The sequence below is a fragment of the Punica granatum genome, chromosome 4 (assembly GCF_007655135.1).
Source record: "Punica granatum isolate Tunisia-2019 chromosome 4, ASM765513v2, whole genome shotgun sequence".
Taxonomy (NCBI): Eukaryota; Viridiplantae; Streptophyta; class Magnoliopsida; order Myrtales; family Lythraceae; genus Punica; species Punica granatum.
This window is the reverse complement of record NC_045130.1, coordinates 38990941-39009228: the sequence shown is the minus strand read 5'-3', so window position 1 is coordinate 39009228 and position 18288 is coordinate 38990941. Positions and strand designations below refer to the sequence as shown.

At 36.2% G+C, this 18288-nt stretch overlaps 1 protein-coding gene across 5 annotated transcripts; it reads left to right on the top strand.

Annotated features, from left to right (window-relative positions):
* The first annotated feature begins 2150 nt into the window (after positions 1-2150).
* LOC116204834 (O-glucosyltransferase rumi homolog) lies at positions 2151-6862 on the top strand. 5 transcript variants are annotated; one of them, XM_031537152.1, is made up of 7 exons: positions 2151-2769; positions 4574-4890; positions 5066-5341; positions 5426-5618; positions 5795-5859; positions 5966-6176; positions 6272-6862. In XM_031537152.1, the coding sequence occupies exons 1-7, from the start codon at positions 2587-2589 to the stop codon at positions 6632-6634; spliced, it is 1608 nt and encodes a 535-aa protein (XP_031393012.1). In that variant the 5' UTR covers positions 2151-2586; the 3' UTR covers positions 6635-6862. The 5 variants fall into 5 exon arrangements, with proteins under 5 accessions (XP_031393012.1, XP_031393013.1, XP_031393017.1 ...); XM_031537153.1 differs by having other exon boundaries at positions 2151-2773; positions 4584-4890; XM_031537157.1 differs by having other exon boundaries at positions 2421-2769; positions 4584-4890; positions 6272-6856.
* The last annotated feature ends 11426 nt before the right edge of the window (positions 6863-18288 follow it).

Sequence of the window (18288 nt, the reverse complement as noted above, 5' to 3'; positions counted from 1 at the left end):
ACACTGCTATGTCTGCAGCTATCATGCACTGGCCCCTTCGTAAAGTGTATATATAAAAAAACAAGCAATTGATGTCTATTTGTTTCAATGTGAAAATAAGCTACACACACACACATATATAGGTCGATTAATTTCTTTATTTTGATTTTGTTTTGATCTTTTCTTTTTGGCGGATGGGTCTAAACTCCGGAGCGGATAGAAATTAGATCAAAGAAAAGGCTGTGATACCAAAATGAATATGGTCGAACTTGTGAAAGGATTATTAGATCGACGAAACGAGAAATGATGTAAAATTTTCGTATGAAGATGAAGATGAAGATAAAGTTGATGAGGGTCAAGTATAAATGTAATAAATGATAATTTAAATTAGTATTCTGCTCAGTAAAGTAAAGCTGCAAACGAACGAGGAACTGTGGCCAAAGAGAGTAGGAGTAGAACAGAGACAAAATCATTGTCTTCTGTCCCTTCAAGAATCCAGCCTGACCAAATAGGGAGAAAATTTCTGTCATATAGTGTAAGCCGTGGTTGGGCCCATTATCATATCTTCCCTTGCTCTTTGGTTCACATTCTCTGCTGCTTTCTGATATAAAGGAGGAGGATGATTGCTTAATACAAAAGTAAAAATAGTGAAAATTAATTAAAATAGCACGGAAGTTTCACTAGTAATAATCGAACTCGAAACATTATTGCTCCGTTTGTTTTTAAAGTCGTAATTTAAGATTTTAACTTTAACTTTAACTCAAAACACTACACAACAAAATACACATTTCAAAAGTCAAATTGGTGGACCCCATATATTATTAAAATACAATCCCATTACAATTAATTATTTCTACCTTCCATTCATTTTATATTTCAAAAGTCAAATTGGTGGGCCCCATATATTTTTGTCTTCTTCTACAATCACAATCACAATCACAAATTCGTGACTTTAACTCCGAAAACAAACGCATTGTATGATTCCAAGTTGACGACTTGTACTGCTACATCATCTCTGGTTCCTCTCTGTCTATGTTGTTTTGACTCTTAATACGTTCTTGACTGTTGAGGCCATCCATAATCTAAAAATATGTATATAATTTACTCTTTTATTATTATTTTTATGCTACAAGGGATGTCCATAGTCTTGTAAGAACATAAAGGAGGGACAACAAAAGGATATGATATAAAAATCAAATTCATAATTTCTTAATTTCTAGCGCGAGCGTGCACGTGCCACTGTATTATATCTATTTATGCATGATTGAGCTTTAATTATAGATTTTTGACTTTATATTGATATAAAAGAAGTAAAAAATTCATGCATGCGCTACTTTAATATGATGGGCCGTAAGAGACATAAGGATTAGAATACCAATCATTTCTCTTGAGCGCCTCATAAATTTTTCAAAATTTAAGGGGACAAAAGGAAAATGATGAAGACTCAAATAATAATTTCACAAGAAAAGGAAAATAAGACATGAATGGACCTTTGGGTCATATAATAATAATATTATTATTAGATACAGAATGGTGAAGCCCAAGTCCACTACCATAATGGGCCAAGATGATCTATCAAAAAATAATGGGCCAATACGGGCCGCGGTCCAAGGTCGGTCCAAAACTTGGCGAGAAGCTTTACTTCCGCTATTCTGTGTTAATGGCCCAGAGGTCCATGTTGACCAAAACCAATAAAAGGTGGGCCCATGAAGCAAAAAGGTTTTTTTTTTCCCTCTTTTTGCCACCAAGCAGGAAAGAGTTCAATTTTTTTTTTTTTTGGTCTTCTTTTCTATTTTCCTTTTTTCACTAAGCAAATAGAGCCGAAAGAGCTTCCAAACGTTAAAAATTTTCAGCTAAAGAACACTAAAATAATTGAAGAACAAGAAATAAATGGTTCGGAAAGTCTTATATGTAAGAATTAAATTAGAAGCTTTTTTATTCGAGAGCGTGTATTATTTATATATATATATATATTTTTAAATCAATATAAATTAATTTAAATAATTTGATGCTTTTGAATGTTGAAAATTAAAGTTAAAAGAACTCTAATGTTAGTGGATCCATTTGACTCATCGAATTATATTGAGCATCCGAAAATGAGAGGAAAAAAAAGAAATTCAAAGGTCACACAGAACACGTTTTAGTCAGTCGGGGGGACCAGAGGAAGCAGTCGGGGGGACCAGAGGAAGCACGAGAGAGAGAGAGAGAGAGAGAGAGAGAGAGAGAGAGAGAGAGAGGCAATGCTCTGCAACTCTTCTCTTTCCCTCCGCTCTTCTTCACGTTTTTGTTTCTTCCGGCTATCTTCCTCCTCTCCTCTCTTCCGATCAAATTTCCTTTTCATTTTTACTCTGCAAACCTCTGTTCTTAATCTTCTCTCCATTCGTCAATTGCAATTGCTCATGCTCGCTCGTTGCGTTAAACAAACCATGTGACCGGATCCATCTCAGAGCTGATCAGCTTCGACCGCATACGTACGCGGGGCTCCTTCCTTGGGATTTCTCGTGATTGGCCCGTCAAGACTCAAGCTGAGAAGCTTCTGTACATCGGAGCCAAAGAGCGATCATCCGATCGATTCGTGCTAGAGGGAGGAGAGGGAATAAGAGCAGCATGCATACGGTGACGAAGAGGTCTCCGTCGTATGGATCGGGGGTGTCCCGTCATTTCACGGACACCACGACGTGGCGGGCGTTTATTGCGAGTTCCCCGGCTAGATCAACCGCGGTCTTCTCCCTCTTCCTGTTCCTCCTGGCCGGCGCGTTCCTCACCTCGCGCCTCCTCGACGCCACCTCTGTAAGTACGTTCCTCCACTTCCCTCCCTCCCTCACCACCTTCCAATAAATCAGCTTGCCGATTTTGCCCCTTTCCCATTTTCATTTTTTAAAATTCATTTGATTTTTTGAAAATAATAATTTCGATAATAACATTAATTAATAAAGTGAAAATAAAAGGCAACGTGACAACGACGCCAAGCCGTTTTGCGTCCTTAATTAGCTTAATAGTACGCTGAAATAGATCCTGTTCGGCTGTCAATTTGGCTATGGCCACGAGACATCCTCTGACTTGGAGCAGTAAATTTAAGTAATCTAAGAAAGGAAGAATTTTGAATGGTTCGTCATCTTCTTAGTGCATTTTGCTTGTGATTCTGTTCATTCCGACTTTGAATGATTGAGCTGATGAACACTCGAGAATCGAGAAGGTTAGAATTTTGATAGAGATAGAGAGAGAGAGAGAGCAATACAAGAGGTGGATTAGGTTGGGTAAGACTAATGCGCGCCTTAAGTGTCGGTCGGTCATTGGACCGTCGTTACTGATTAACGGGACGGCAGAGGCCCCCCATGGACGCGTGCCGGCCATAATAATAATAAATAATAACATAAACTTTTTTTTTGTGCAACTGTAATTTATAGCAAAGGGGGACTCGTCCACCCTTCTTTTCCTCCTCTTGACTACGGCCGCCGCAAATCACGGAGCTCTATTGTGGGTATGTGTGGATATATATATATAGTGTGTGTATAAGTATATATATATATATTGAATTGAATGGGCATCGTTGATGTCGAGAACTTGGACGTGCTCCTGAGTGACATATGTGTCGTGTTGAATTTCTAGCTTGTTCCTGGACTTTCGCATTTTCCTTCAGCTTTGGTCCCACTGATCGAGTCTTGTCTCGCTCCGTCCCAATTTGCTAAGAGACCGTCCAGCTAAGGGACGGTCTTTTCACAGTTGTGATGCACTAGTGAATGTCAGTGACAGCTACTTATTGAACTAGGGGGACGTAATAAACGGGCAATCCATGAGACTGGTTAACTTGTTCTTCGTGTTAGAAAAGCTTTATTCCTTAAGTTTGCCGATCTGATTCGAAGTATATTAGTTGAGATTCTTTGAATTTTCGGATAATGTGGTGTATGCCGAAAAAAATTTATGAGGTACTAGTGGTCGGGATGGACGCCTGAACTTTTAAATTTTTTAAAATTTTATCTTAAAAGTATATTTATTTATAAATTTTTGTATGTAAAATTAGTATTTCATTCCCGTTAAAAAAATATTTATATATTATTTATATCAAATAATATTTTTATTCCTACTGAATGAAAATTCTGATTCCGCTGGTGGTTCAATTTGGACAAATTTAAGAAAATCATGCCGAGGACGACTCAGTTTTTATTTCTGGGAGTCGTCCTTTTCTTTTTCTTTTTTTTTGCTGGGTCAGGAGTTGTCCTTTTCTGTTCCCATATGATTTTGTCTCCTGCAATAATGGCGCTTTATTTGCATGTTTATGTATGTACACTTAACTTTGCAGTTTAGTTATAAAATCATATCTAATGCTGGATCTTAGCATGTGAACAAGAAATGTAGCTGTAATTATAAGATGGCAAACACATGCTCCTCCGAATCGGGGGATGACGACTCCCTCGTGGATATGTGTAGCCGGTCGTTTGATTGGAAATTATATAGATGCTATTGGAAGAAGTATTTTTTGGTGAAATAGTGGGGCACAGATAGCAAAGCTCTTATATGATTCTAAGATATGGTAATTCGTAAATGACAGTCATGGTGATCAATTTATATTTTCGTCCTCGTAACATTTTCACAGTTGATTACAGGCAATGCAGCTGCTCGGCCTGTGGTAAATTCAGTGACAAGTCACATACTGCCTCATAGACCGCCTGAAACTCTTGACAAGTCGCGGAAGAAAATAGAAATTCCACTCAACTGCACGGCTTATAACCTTACAAGATCATGCCCCGCAAACTATCCCAGTACGTTCGAGCTGGAAAAAGATCCCAACCGTCCATCGACCCCCATGTGTCCTGATTATTTCCGGTGGATACACGAGGACTTGAAGCCATGGGCCCGCACTGGCATCACGAAGGACATGGTGGAGAAAGCTAGAAGGACAGCAAATTTCAGGTGCGCATTAATTGGTCCCTGAAAGTTCATTTTGCTCTTCTTATGACTTTGCCCCCAACTGTTTGAGCTAGAAGAATTTGCTCTTAGTAGGAAAAGTCTCTGCTTTACATAGTTCACTATGCATGAATCACCAAAATTGGTCATGAACTTTGAAGAGAAAAATTCTTGGTTTTAGGCTGGTGATATTAAACGGGAAGGCTTACGTGGAGACATACGAGAAGGGATTTCAAACAAGAGATGTTTTCACGATATGGGGAATATTGCAGTTGTTACGGAGGTACCCCGGTAAGGTGCCCGATCTGGAATTGATGTTCGACTGCGTTGACTGGCCGGTGATCCGATCACAGCTCTATCGTGGACCCAATGTCACTGGCCCGCCACCGTTGTTTAGGTACTGTGGGAATGATGCCACACTCGACATTGTCTTCCCTGATTGGTCCTTCTGGGGATGGTAAGGTCCCGTTTTGCCTATTTGTGCCTCTTCTAGGAAAAGGGAATTGAATCAATTTCTCAAACTCTTCATCGTTTTTTGCAGGCCGGAGATAAATATTAAGCCATGGGAGGCTCTACTGGAGGATCTTAAAGAAGGTAATCGGAGGACCAAATGGGTGGACAGGGAACCTTATGCTTATTGGAAGGGTAACCCAGAAGTTGCTAAAACAAGGCAAGATCTCCTCAAATGTAATGTCTCTGAAAAACAAGACTGGAATGCTCGAGTTTATGCTCAGGTATGACCTTTGTCTCACTAATAGTCCTGTCAAGAAAATACTTGTTCCTTTTGAGAACCTTGAAGCTGTCGAAAATATAGGCCCGGAATTAGGACAACCATGATATGGGATGGGAATAGTCTTTTACATATTTTTCACATAAGCGCGTGCTAATAAATAAAGAGCCATTAATGCAGAATTGGGGTAAAGAATCACAGGAAGGGTACAAGCAATCGAATTTAGCGAGCCAGTGCATGCACAGGTAATTGGAAATTCTCTTCGTATAGTTAGTTTTATTTCCCATGTTTACACGATTTCTATATATATGTTCACTTACACGAGGCTCTACCTCGTCCTGTTTGAGACAGATATAAAATCTACATTGAAGGGTCCGCTTGGTCTGTCAGCGAAAAGTACATCCTAGCCTGCGACTCTGTGACCCTGATAGTAAAACCGCATTACTACGACTTCTTTACAAGAGGGTTGTTGCCGGTTCACCACTACTGGCCCATCAGGGAAGACTCCAAGTGCAAATCGATAAAATTCGCTGTAGATTGGGGAAACAGCCACAAGAAAAAGGTACACAAATCATATGTCACCCCCCCAAATTCGTGAAATTATTGAAGAATCTGTTTGTGATCGGGTTAATATTTTTTGTGAAATTATTATCTCAGGCACAAGAAATTGGGAAGGCAGCGAGCAGTTTCATACACGATGACCTGAAGATGGACTTGGTGTACGATTACATGTTCCATCTGCTGAACGGGTATGCGAAGCTGTTGACGTACAAGCCCACCATTCCTGAGAAAGCAACCGAGCTCTGCTCCGAGGCCATGGCTTGTGAGGCCCAGGGACTGGTGAAGAAGTTCATGTTGGACTCTCTGGTGAAGGGACCAAGGGACTCGGACCCGTGCAACCTGCCTCCTCCTTTCGACCCGGTTTCTCTCTTCAGTCTTCGCCGGAGAAAGGAGAATTCTGTGAAGCAAGTCGAAACGTGGGAGAGTATGTACTATGATAATCAACATCGACAGGACTAAAGTTAACTCTGTTCCCCCATTCTACAGGGTATTTTTCCTGTATGGTTTTGTAACGAGCTTATTCTCTACCTTGTAACGTTATATAGATGAAATATGGTATGTGCATGTACACTACCATATCTAATATGTACCGTCCCCTCTACCCATTGGGTCGGGTCGTGAATATGGGCTCAGATTCATGTTACGGTTGGGCCTCGGCCCACCTTTTTTTGTGCCTTGATTTGTACCCTTATAGTCCATGGACCATGTAACTGCTGGCCCATCTTCTTAACGGACCACAAAGTTAAGAATCAAATTCAGAATCTTACAGTACTTGCGATGGACGAATGAAGTGCCATTTCATGGAACCCAATTCCCTCAAATAAACGGATGTAATATTGGTAGGGGAAGTATGCGTTGTCTTATTAAGCCGCAAGTTCCCCCCCTAATAGCTTCGTTAACTTATTATTACAAAATTTACATAATTATGTTGCTCCCGCCGACTAAAATTCATGACTCCATTTCCTGGATCAAAGTCCACAAGCAAATCCGTAATTTCTGGTGAGAAACCCATCACGCCGTTACTTCCAAAGTAATGGGAGCATCAGACAATAAAAAGAAAAAAAATTGTTGAAATCATAAGTGTGGGGAGAATTCTCGAGTCTTCCCAATCTGAGAGTAAAGCAAATCAATGTTAATTACATGTTTGTCGTCAATGCAAGCAGGATAGCTGCTCTCTAATATATAATATGAACTTGTCGACGTTTGCTAGCTAAGACGACATTGATTCAGATATGTCTCTTTTTATATTATCATAACGTAAATGAGAAGCCGGTAAGAATAATGCCAAAATGTCTGGCCTGGTCGTGTAATCATTTATGACCCTTCATACACATACAGAGCTTAAACCCCTAAACATTTTCTCGATAACAATTTTATTTTGTATAATAATTTCCGATATATAATTACAAAACAGAAAGAAAAGATTAATGCCGTCACTTCAATATTCAAATTCTCAGCTCTTCATGACCCGACCCTTTCATGCCCCATAACATTAACAGACACTTTCATTTATTACATGACTGATATTAAGTAATGACAATTCAGAAATATCAAAAGTGAGACGAAAAACTCTCTTCGACCGTTTATAGTAATAATAGAGATATATGTGTCATAAATATATATATATATATATATATTCGCGCGCGCACGCACGTGTACTTGATGAGAAAAATTGTTTGCAATTTTGTAGGATTTACTCAAATTATTAATAGTGCCGGAACTTTAACTTTTGCGGGTAAAAAGAAGTTCCATTCCCACGGATAATGTGAATTAATGATTGACAAAGCCGATACATCGATTGAGCACCTAATATAGAGAGGATGAGCAATGACCGATCCGATCTAGTCATCGACTTTCATCTATATTACTTGTCTAAGTTGTCTTCTCCACGAAAATAGAAAAAGAAAAGTACTCATAAAAGGGAAATTTATACGGATATGTGAAAAGCTTTATATATATACATACATATATATAGATTTTGCTGATCAGTGAGAAGACAAACTCGACATTTCCAGCTGCTGCTGTCTCCGGCAAACTGATATTTCATTCATTATATATTATATTTCTCATCTTTGTCTTCATTTGATATAAAACATTAATTCACACGAGACCATTTCATTGGGAAATTCTTCTTTCACCATCGATGATGATCAGATAAAATGGGCTGCACTGCCTATCTTTGTCTAGGTGAACAATTTATTAATATTTTGGAGAAGAAATTTAAGTGATGCCGCCTCACAATTAATTTATAAAGAAATCAATTAGATTATTATAATTAAAAAAATTGATAGTACACTGAGTGGTTGATATCAATTTCACGCTTATTACAATCTGATGGGTATTTTTTTAAGTCAATGTGACGAGAAATAATCACCAAAAAATTTCTCATTGGTTGGTCTACATGAAAAAAGAGGCTTAAATTAGTCTATAAAAGGGCACAATCGAACCATGGGATTCACGATTTTATTGAATCTGTTGTGTTTTTTATCTATACCGGGCAAAAGTAAAACCTCGTTTGGTCTTCTTGCATGCAAAGCGCAAAATTGTGTTCAACTTTTATCCATTACCGTCCATGATTAACCAGTAAGATGGAGCACTTACACAGTGATCGTTGGGGTTGTTCATTGAGAGTTTCCGAGTGCAACGAGAGACGCATTATCGGAAATTGTGATAATTTATTAATATATATCATGAAGATATATCTGAGATCAAACTAATGGATATATTTAGGGAAAATGACACTAGTGGTCCTATAAGTTTGTCAATTTTTTACATCGAGTCCTAAATGTTTCACTTCGGAAAAACAAGTCATAAAAGGTTTGTAAAAGTGTCAGCGTTGATTCTAAATCTGATTGATCGTTGCCGTCACGCTTACGTGGAAATAACGCCGTTAAAGCCACCCATGTGGCCGTTAAATGCTGACGTGACGCTTCGTGAGTGGTCACGAGTTGGTTCGGGTCCGGATGTCGGGTCTCACCCAGAATTGGGTCGATTTGGGTCTAAATGTCTTCTTCTTCACCCGACCGGCTCTGTTCTCTCCTCCTCTCTGTGTTGTGCTGTGCTGTGGAGTTCAGCAGAGCGGGCTCGGGGAGAGGCCCGGCAAGAGCGTTCCCGTGGTCCCAGTGGTTCAATATGGAAGGTGGGTCTGGTGTTGATGTTCGATCAGCGGAGCTTGTGCGAGAAGGAGGCGTCCTACTTTTGTAGATCGATTAAGCGGAGCTTGATGTTCATGGTTTCCAAAAAACCCAAAAGAAGAAAGAAAAAAGACAGATCTGATCCAAACTAGGGTCGGATCCGTGTCGGGTCTTTCGCTCAGGTGGAGTCGGGCCATTCGTGCCACGTCAGCACTTAACGGTCAGCTGGAGGGGTCGTTTGCCTTGCTGGCAATTCTGTTAACGGGGGTGACGGATAGAACCAATAGTAACACTTTTTCAAACGTTTTAGGACTTGTTTTTCTAAACTAAAACATTTAGGACTCGATGTCAAAAATTAACAAACATTTAGGACCAATAGTGTCATTTTTCCGATATATTTATATATAATCTTTGATAGGACTGTTGGGACACGAACTGCTAGGTAGCATTGCCTGGCTATAGCTGGAACCGTCTAAGACCACTTCCCATATTAATTTTTTCAATTACAGGTCTATTACAATAACTTTCTATATAAATTAATTTTGCTGAATTAACAAAAAAACACTTTGTATGGTAATCTCTTGGCTACGCGGTCATAATCCCCATTTTTTTCCGTAAGCCTTTTTAGTCCTTATTCTACTACTACTACTATTATTATTATTAACACTATTATTATTATTAATGGCAATTATCGACCATTTTAAGTATAACACCCCCACACAATTTATTTATTTTAATCATGTTGGCTCACTTACTAATGATGCTGGGCCTACCTCCGGGGGTTTAAGTCGAATATTGTAATGTGACTCGACTTTCAATATAAGATTCCAAGTTCAAATCTCCTCCATAACTATTAAATAGATTAATTTTCATTCATGGAGCCTTTATAAAATTTGGGATTTGAGACAAGGGATGGGAGGCTCGAGGCACTATGTAGGGACACTGCAGGAATTCGCTACTATAGAGATGAAAATTGAGACCAAAACTCCGTCTCTACATAATATAGAGACGAATCTTTCCATCTCAAAAAATTCATCTAAAAAAGCCTCGTTACAAAATAATAAGACAAAATTTTCGTCTCATCCTCGATTGAGACGGAAATTTCCGTCTCAACCTAATAGATGGAATAAACCATCTCAATTTTCGTCCTATGATTGAGACGGAAAGAGAGACATAGGCTTTGGTGCGGCCACCACCTAAACAAAGGGTGCAATATTATGTGGGCTTTGCACTTGTGGAGACTCGAACCAAGGCTTTCACCTTGGCACACATGCACGTTACCACCTGAATTGCTCTCATTTATTATTACCTTTTAACATTTCATTATATTTATTATTCATCTACAAGTTCTCATTTTAAAACTAATATTTATTTTTCTGTTGCTTATTTGTCAAATACCTTCAACTGATTTTATTTCTCCACTCTTATTGTAGTTTGTACCTTTTTTTCCTAATAATATTTATCTCTTGTTTAACATTTATTTGTTATTTTATCTACAAAACTTATAATGTACAATTAATATTCACCACTTTTATTTTGATAATATTTTAAACTTTTATTATTCATATTTGTATTCCTTACTATTCGTGATCTCATTTACACTCAACATTAAAACTAATAGGAGCGACTAAGAACTTGTTTAATGCATTTACTATGCAAGTGATTAAATCTTTTAAAGTGTGAAATCCTAAAAACTTTCGGGTTTTAGAGAAGGAGAGGAAGAAGATTCGGAATGAAAAAAGGAGAAAGAAAGTAAAAATAATTATTTAAATATATAAGTAGTATCTAGATCATAGGAACAGAAATTTGAGACCGAATTTTCATCTCATGTGGATAAAAACGAGAATTTAAGACATATTTTTTGGTCTCATTCCTCTTGAGACGGAATTTTCCATCTTATGTTTCGTCTCAAGCTAAAGACAGAAAAGGAGATGGCATTTGAGAGATAGAAAATTCCATCTCATCAAATTAAGAGACAAAATTTTCTATCTCCTAATCTGTCTCAAAAAGAGACGGAATTTTACATCTTGTTTTCCGTCTCAAAGTTGCATCGCATATTGAGACGAAAAGACTCGTCTCACCGAGTAACGAGATAGACAAATCCATCTCTTCATATGTGTCAAACTAGAGATGGGAAAGCATACGAGCTTTTTCATCCTCAGATAGCGTGAGACACAATTGAGACAAATACTTTCGTCTTTGCATAGTTCGAGATGGAAGCAATCGTTCCCGTGTTCGTCTCATAATTTTAGACGAATTATGAGACATAAATCTTCCTTTGTATCACTGAGACCAAATTTTCCGTCTCAAATTTTGTCTCTGCTTTAGACGAAGATGTGCTCATCTCAAATTTCTGTCTCTATTTGGCTGCTTTCCTATAGTAAGAAGGGGAGCAATTGCTCCTCCTGACATTTCCAAATTTTAGTTAATTTATACATAAAATTAGAAAATTTTAAATTTTTCTCCATAAAAAACTAATAACGCCCCCTCCTTTATGTTGTTATTTGGTTTTCCCCCTGGATTTCTTATAAATTCTAGTAAAAGTAAAAAAAAAAATCTATGTTTCCCCAACTAAGTAAAGAATGTGTCTCTCAATTTTGTCCTTTAGAAATTCCAAAGACTGATAAGGAACTATCATTTTTAGAATCAAAGATTTCTTAGTACAATCTGATACTTAGTAGAATAGCGGAAAATTTGGTAATCTGAATATAAACTTGTCATTTGTAAAGACTTGGAAATTATAATCCGTTTGGTTTTAGGATCGATTTTTAAAATTTTAACTCTAACTCTAACTCTATTTATTACTCAACAAAAATCAACAACACAATTATTACTTTTTTTTCTTTTTAATTTTTTATCCATTCAATTTGATTTTTAATACTAAATTTTCTCAACTATTCATTACTTTTCCATATATGTTCTCATAATTCAATAATACAATCATTACAATTTAATTAAAATCAAAATTCAATTCTACTTAACTCTAAAACCAAACACACCAGATCTACTCAACATTAAGAATGCCAAAGTACAAAATATATATAGTTTAATATGTTACCTCGGCCTCTTCAAAGGAATTTTCCGGCTCCATCCTCTCCTAAGAGTCGTTCCTGCCAACTCATTGAAAGCATGGTTAGCTCCACAGTCCACTGGTCGGTTTCTGAACCCGCCGCCATGAGAGGAGAGTAGGGAAAGAAAAGATGCTGGGCCTAAGGGACTGTATATCCAAAAATAGAAGTCGGTGGTGCACTGATAACGATTGGAAAGAAATATCCTACTCAAAATAAAAAAGACATTAGGATGAAAACAAAGAGCACTCAAAAAATTAAGGACCAAAATTAAATGGTATAGTTTTCCCTATATAAAACAAAGTTAACTGCAGTTCTCGAAGACTGCTTCATTTAACGTCATTATTTTTGTTCTGCATTCTTTTCACTATAAGGAAATTTCCTTATTAATGTGAATTGAAAAATTAATGGGCTAATTACGTAAAAAGGTACGACGGTCGGTCGGTGGCCATCACACTCTTTGTCTTGTGTGTAATCCTTCACATGAAAATGACAAAAATCTTTGTACCACAATATTAAATATGAATTTTTTCTCCCCGACTTCTATCGTGCATATATAAATGTATATTGATAGTTTATGAGTGTATAATTGAAATGACGGTATAGTATGTACAGAAGGAGGAGAATACTTCAAATATCACATCAAAAAAGAGCTCATCGATCAGGACAGGACCAATATGAGATGCGAACATCACGTACACAAAGCGATTTTGGTTGTGAAGAGGAGATCAACTATGAGTGGTGTGTGTGGAGGGAGAATTGCCGAGAGGATAAGCTTTCGACATTCCATAATCGTTAGGGCTTGACGATCTAATCATCTCTCTCACTCACTCTCTTTCCCCGTCTCGATCTATCATAAGGGACAAAAAATAAAAATAAAAAACATCTTATTCAACTCGAGAAAAAGTCAAACGGTCAACTGATTGGAAGTTACGACCAGAAAGGGGACTGTAGCTCTAGTGACTTAGAAATTAGAACACCGACCATTTTTTCTAATATGCAACTATATGTATGTATATATAATCCTCTTTATGGATGATATTCTTTACATCATCCTTGTGTTTTTCTCAGCTCGACTTATAAATGAGCAATTATATAAGGACGGCGTTTCCCATAATCAACCACGATAAAAGACGTCAAAGAACAGGATCTTATTTATAACCTTTTTTATTTTTTTTTTGCTAAGTAATATTTATTACCCCTTCATTTATGCAAATTAATATTAAAAAATACAGAGAGAATATATATAGATGCCTCCACTATAATATTATATAAATATATATAGACACAAACAGAGAGAAATTTGTTTGTTGACGTAGTGACCAACACATATTAAACTTCGTTCAACGGAAAAAGATCAACGTTTGATTAGTTTAGTTCGTGGAAATAAGAGAATGCACGAAGGCGCTTGTATGTTAGGTGCATGTATAAGTATAATTACTCGTTTTTCACGTAAAGTTGAAAATTGAAATTGTGTTAACCACGTAAAGTTGACATTGTGTTAGCGGCAGAAATTCGGTGAAGTTGGCAATAGATGGATATGTCTGCGGAAGTACAAAAGCTAGCGTTATAATTATTTGGTCTTTTTGCCTTTGTTTCTTTTCTTTTTTCCCTCTTTTTTTGAACATGGTAGTTCTGTACTCGTGGACCAATTATATGCATTCATTCATACGTACTGAAAGTAAAAGGATATTAGGCGATATGAAATTTGGTTACGTTTCTAAGTTCCTTATATGCTTTTTGATCTCGTCGAAGTTTCAATCCAAGCAATTGATTGTTCATAACAATGCAATATTACTTCAATTCCAATATATATATATATATATATATATAGATGTACACATACTTCCATATTCGTGCTATCATTCTCTTGAGTTAGCATTAATACATGCGATAGGCGGAAATCAAATGATGAGAACAATCTAAACGTAGCGGCTTCCAACATTTTTTATTTTAGGAAAATTCTAATATAACTTCATATCATCGAGATATGAAGTTTCTTCGCCGTTGGATGATGTAGTAGAACGCGGAATCCATGTACATCCATCGGTTGAGAGATTCATGTCACGATAATACGAAATCATATCAGCAAAACTTTTAATTTTATGTTATTGTAATAATTTATTTTATAATACTATATACTTTATTTAATCTTTATCGAAGGAAAAAAAAGATATTTGTCTCTACATATAAATTATTTTATTAGTTGATTTAAAATATAAATATAAATATATTATTTAATTTTAAAAAGAAAAGAAATATCGATCCCATGAACCTCTTTTTTTTTTTGTGTTGGAGCCCATCTATTAACTTCCTCATCAAAATATAAAATGTAAAAATTAAAGAATATGTCAGTTCTTTACCTTTTCCTTTTCTTTAGTCTTTATGTAAAAAAATTTTCTTCCCATCTTGCTGAGCTCATTGAAATCGTAACCGCTCCTTTTACGTAGATTAATATTTTTTTATTTTAAGATAAATTTTCTTTTACCTTTAACATTATTTTCTATTATTAATTTACTCATTGCTATTCTCAATTATCATCGTGCTTTATTTTATTAAAATAGGAAATTTCAAATTAAATATGCCAAATATTATAATGTAAATAAATTGATAAGCACTAACAAGTTGTTGACTGAAGTGGTACATAACCTTAACTTTTACGAGAAGAACACGAGTTCAAATTCTAAAAGATGTATTTGTTGAGAGGATGAATAACTTTTAATATTTTATCGTTCTAAAATTATAAGAGTAATAATGTTTTTTACAATTTTTATAACAACAACAATAATAATAATAATAAGCAATCATGCTAGCATTGCTAGACGTATATGATAAGGCAATCCGTAAATGCATAGACAAACCTACCCCGTATCTATCTATACCTATATCTATATGTCTATAAAAGCAGATCAACGTGTAGGGTGTATCTTTGCAGAAGACAAAAGGAGAGATCGATCGATCAATCCAAAGAATAAAAAATGGTACTTTATAATAATTTTCTTTTACCGAAGTTTGAATATTCAAACCATATAATCATTTCATTTATCCTCAGCTTAAAAATAAATATTGAAAGAGTATTACTGATTTACTTGAACGTATAATGTCCAATTAAGATATTTAAAAGTGAAAAATTGATCTCACAATAGATTTAATGACTTTCACTTACAAACATTTTGATTGATTCTTAAATGAGTAATACTATTGAATATTTAGTATCAATTTAAATATATTTTACAGGTGTCCATTCGACGTTGAGATCGACGGGTCAGTAGATAAAACTTTTCTCCCATTTAATCATCAATCCACTCCACTAAAGATAATTGCCTAAAAGATAAATTAGTGGGGTGAAATATATATATATATATATATATCCATGTTAATATTATATGGTGCGTGCAAGCTTGTGGGTATATATCATACAAAATTAGCCCCACACCACATGCACACAGCTCATTCATATATTAATTATTCCCTTTTCTTCTTTCAGTTCAGAAAATCTTTCGATTTGTCTATTTTAAACCTTAGAAAAATGACGTGCTTATCCAAAAAAGAGGGAAAAAAATGAAACTTGCTCGGCCAAGATCACGAGAGATGGTTCTCCTTTATATATGAAAAGGTGCTTTTGGGCGAAATATATTTAAAGTTGTTTGAGAACAGTAAAAAGGAGTTGTTACTGCAATCGATACTCAAAGCATATACGAGGATTAGACGTTCCCTTTTCCACGTTTTACTCCTAACCACAAGAAACAGACGACTATCATGTTTTTATCCAATTGACTCCATAACATAAATAGACCTCATCGATCCTCTGAATATATAAGAGAGATCTAATTGCACTAACCTAATTTTAAAAATGAGCCCAGCTAGCTAGAGAGAAGACGACAGAGCGGAAAAACGAAATGGTCGCCCAGAAAGGGATCTCCGCAATTCTCGTCTTTGCGGTGGTTATAGTGGCTGCTTTCCTTGTGACGTGTGACGCCGTGAAGACTCAGCCATGCACCGTCTGACAAATGCAAAGATGAACGCGAAACTGATAAATTAGTTACAAGGGTCGACAAATGCAAGGTGAAGGTAGCCTGCGAGCAATACTGCCCCGATGTTAATAATGGTGGAGGAGTCTCTTTGCTGCCATTCGATAGTACTGTTGCCACTGCAGATACTCTTTTAGAATATTTGCCAAGAGCGATCGGTGGGTTGTTTGAAGGGTGGCCTCATCATTAGTGGTTGAATACGCATAAATCAAATTGGTCATATATTAATCCACCGAAAAAAATTGGTCATATATTATCTTGTATTGTGTATTATGTATCATTCTACGACTGTCTCTCTCCAACTGAAATTATTAGTTGATGAATTGAGTTGTATTAGGAACTTGAATCGAAAAGAATTTTGTTCTATCCACCAAAAAAAAAAAAAGGAATTGTGCTCTAATTTTTTTTCCTCGAATCTCTTCTATCATTCACTACTTACGATATAGTTTCTAAAACAATCCAGACATAAAATTGAACTCCAGTCGTGCCTTATGGGAAACATTTAACTTAATCTTCCTACGTTTATACTATACAATATGTAGGGCAGATGCGTAAAAGATAGATCATACAAATTAGATTGAACGTGTTTTATTGGCCTTATCCAGCTTGCTTATGAATATTGCCCATGCGATCTACATGAGAGAGATGATATATGTAAATACAATTTTATGTATATGTCTTATGCGTACTCTCCTGTACACATTAGCTTTATAAAGGTGTATGCTGTCTATATTTATTGGCATCCCTATCATTAGCTGACAAGTTAATATCAAAAGATCGAACTCCTATACAATAATACTAATAATATGAAAGAGTTGAATTGATACCGCATTTAGAGATAGAAATTATATATTAGGCAGTCGACTAGGGCAAACACAATTTTTCTTTTGGTGATTATATTTTTTGGTGAACAAAGGGCAAATGCATGCAAATTTAATTTAATTAGACCAAAGAAACTTCCAAGCCATCATCATAACACATAAACTGGAGTGAACAATGGCAATGTAGTTAATTAGTGTTAGCTGCGGGTCGCTACTAATTCGAAATCTCCCTGCAATCTAATCTTCATGTGTTCTGGATGCTCCTCTATGTAATTACCTCGGAAAATAGTATTTGTCAATACCGATGTAAAAGAGATCATCTAATAGCCTTTCGCATGGTCGAGCTAATTTTGATGTGCTCGACTCAACTTCCAGCATCATCAATACCAAGAGGCTAGCTCTTCCCTAGTCTTAGTTGATACGTACTCAAATTGAATCTCAAACATCAATGGAATACTCTTTTTTTAACCTTTTTTTCATTAATAGATTCGATGGGCGACAGGTCATTAATTAATAAATTCCAACCAAATGTATTGGAGAAGGATGGTAAAATGCAAAGAAATATGATCTTTCCAAGGGGTGTGGAACTAAATTGGGTCAGCATGTAGCCACGTGGCAGTCAACAAAAAGGACATGGGGAGGGTGGCGGGGCCGGTGGGCTTCGACTCATAGTGTGATCGGTCCCTTTGCGGCCATAATAAAATAATTGGCATATACTCAGCCGCAAAAAAATATCGACAATAAAATTATATAAGTTAGAAATAAAATAAATGAATAAATAAAAGAACAAAAGATGGCAATAATTCTTCATATAATTCTTGAATTGATTATGTTCATTCATAACAAGAAGTTGTCCAATATCGAGAGAGAAGAGCCCTTTTAAAAGATCTTATAAAAGGAAAAAGATTTGTTAAAAGATGTTCAAACTTGTAATTTGATTATCGGGCAGTTATATATCTCTCTCCCCAATTAAGTCAACATTCCAACACCCATTTTCATCCTCTATAAATACCCATTTCTTGATTCCAACTTCTCCCTCAAACCCCACTTCAAGCAATA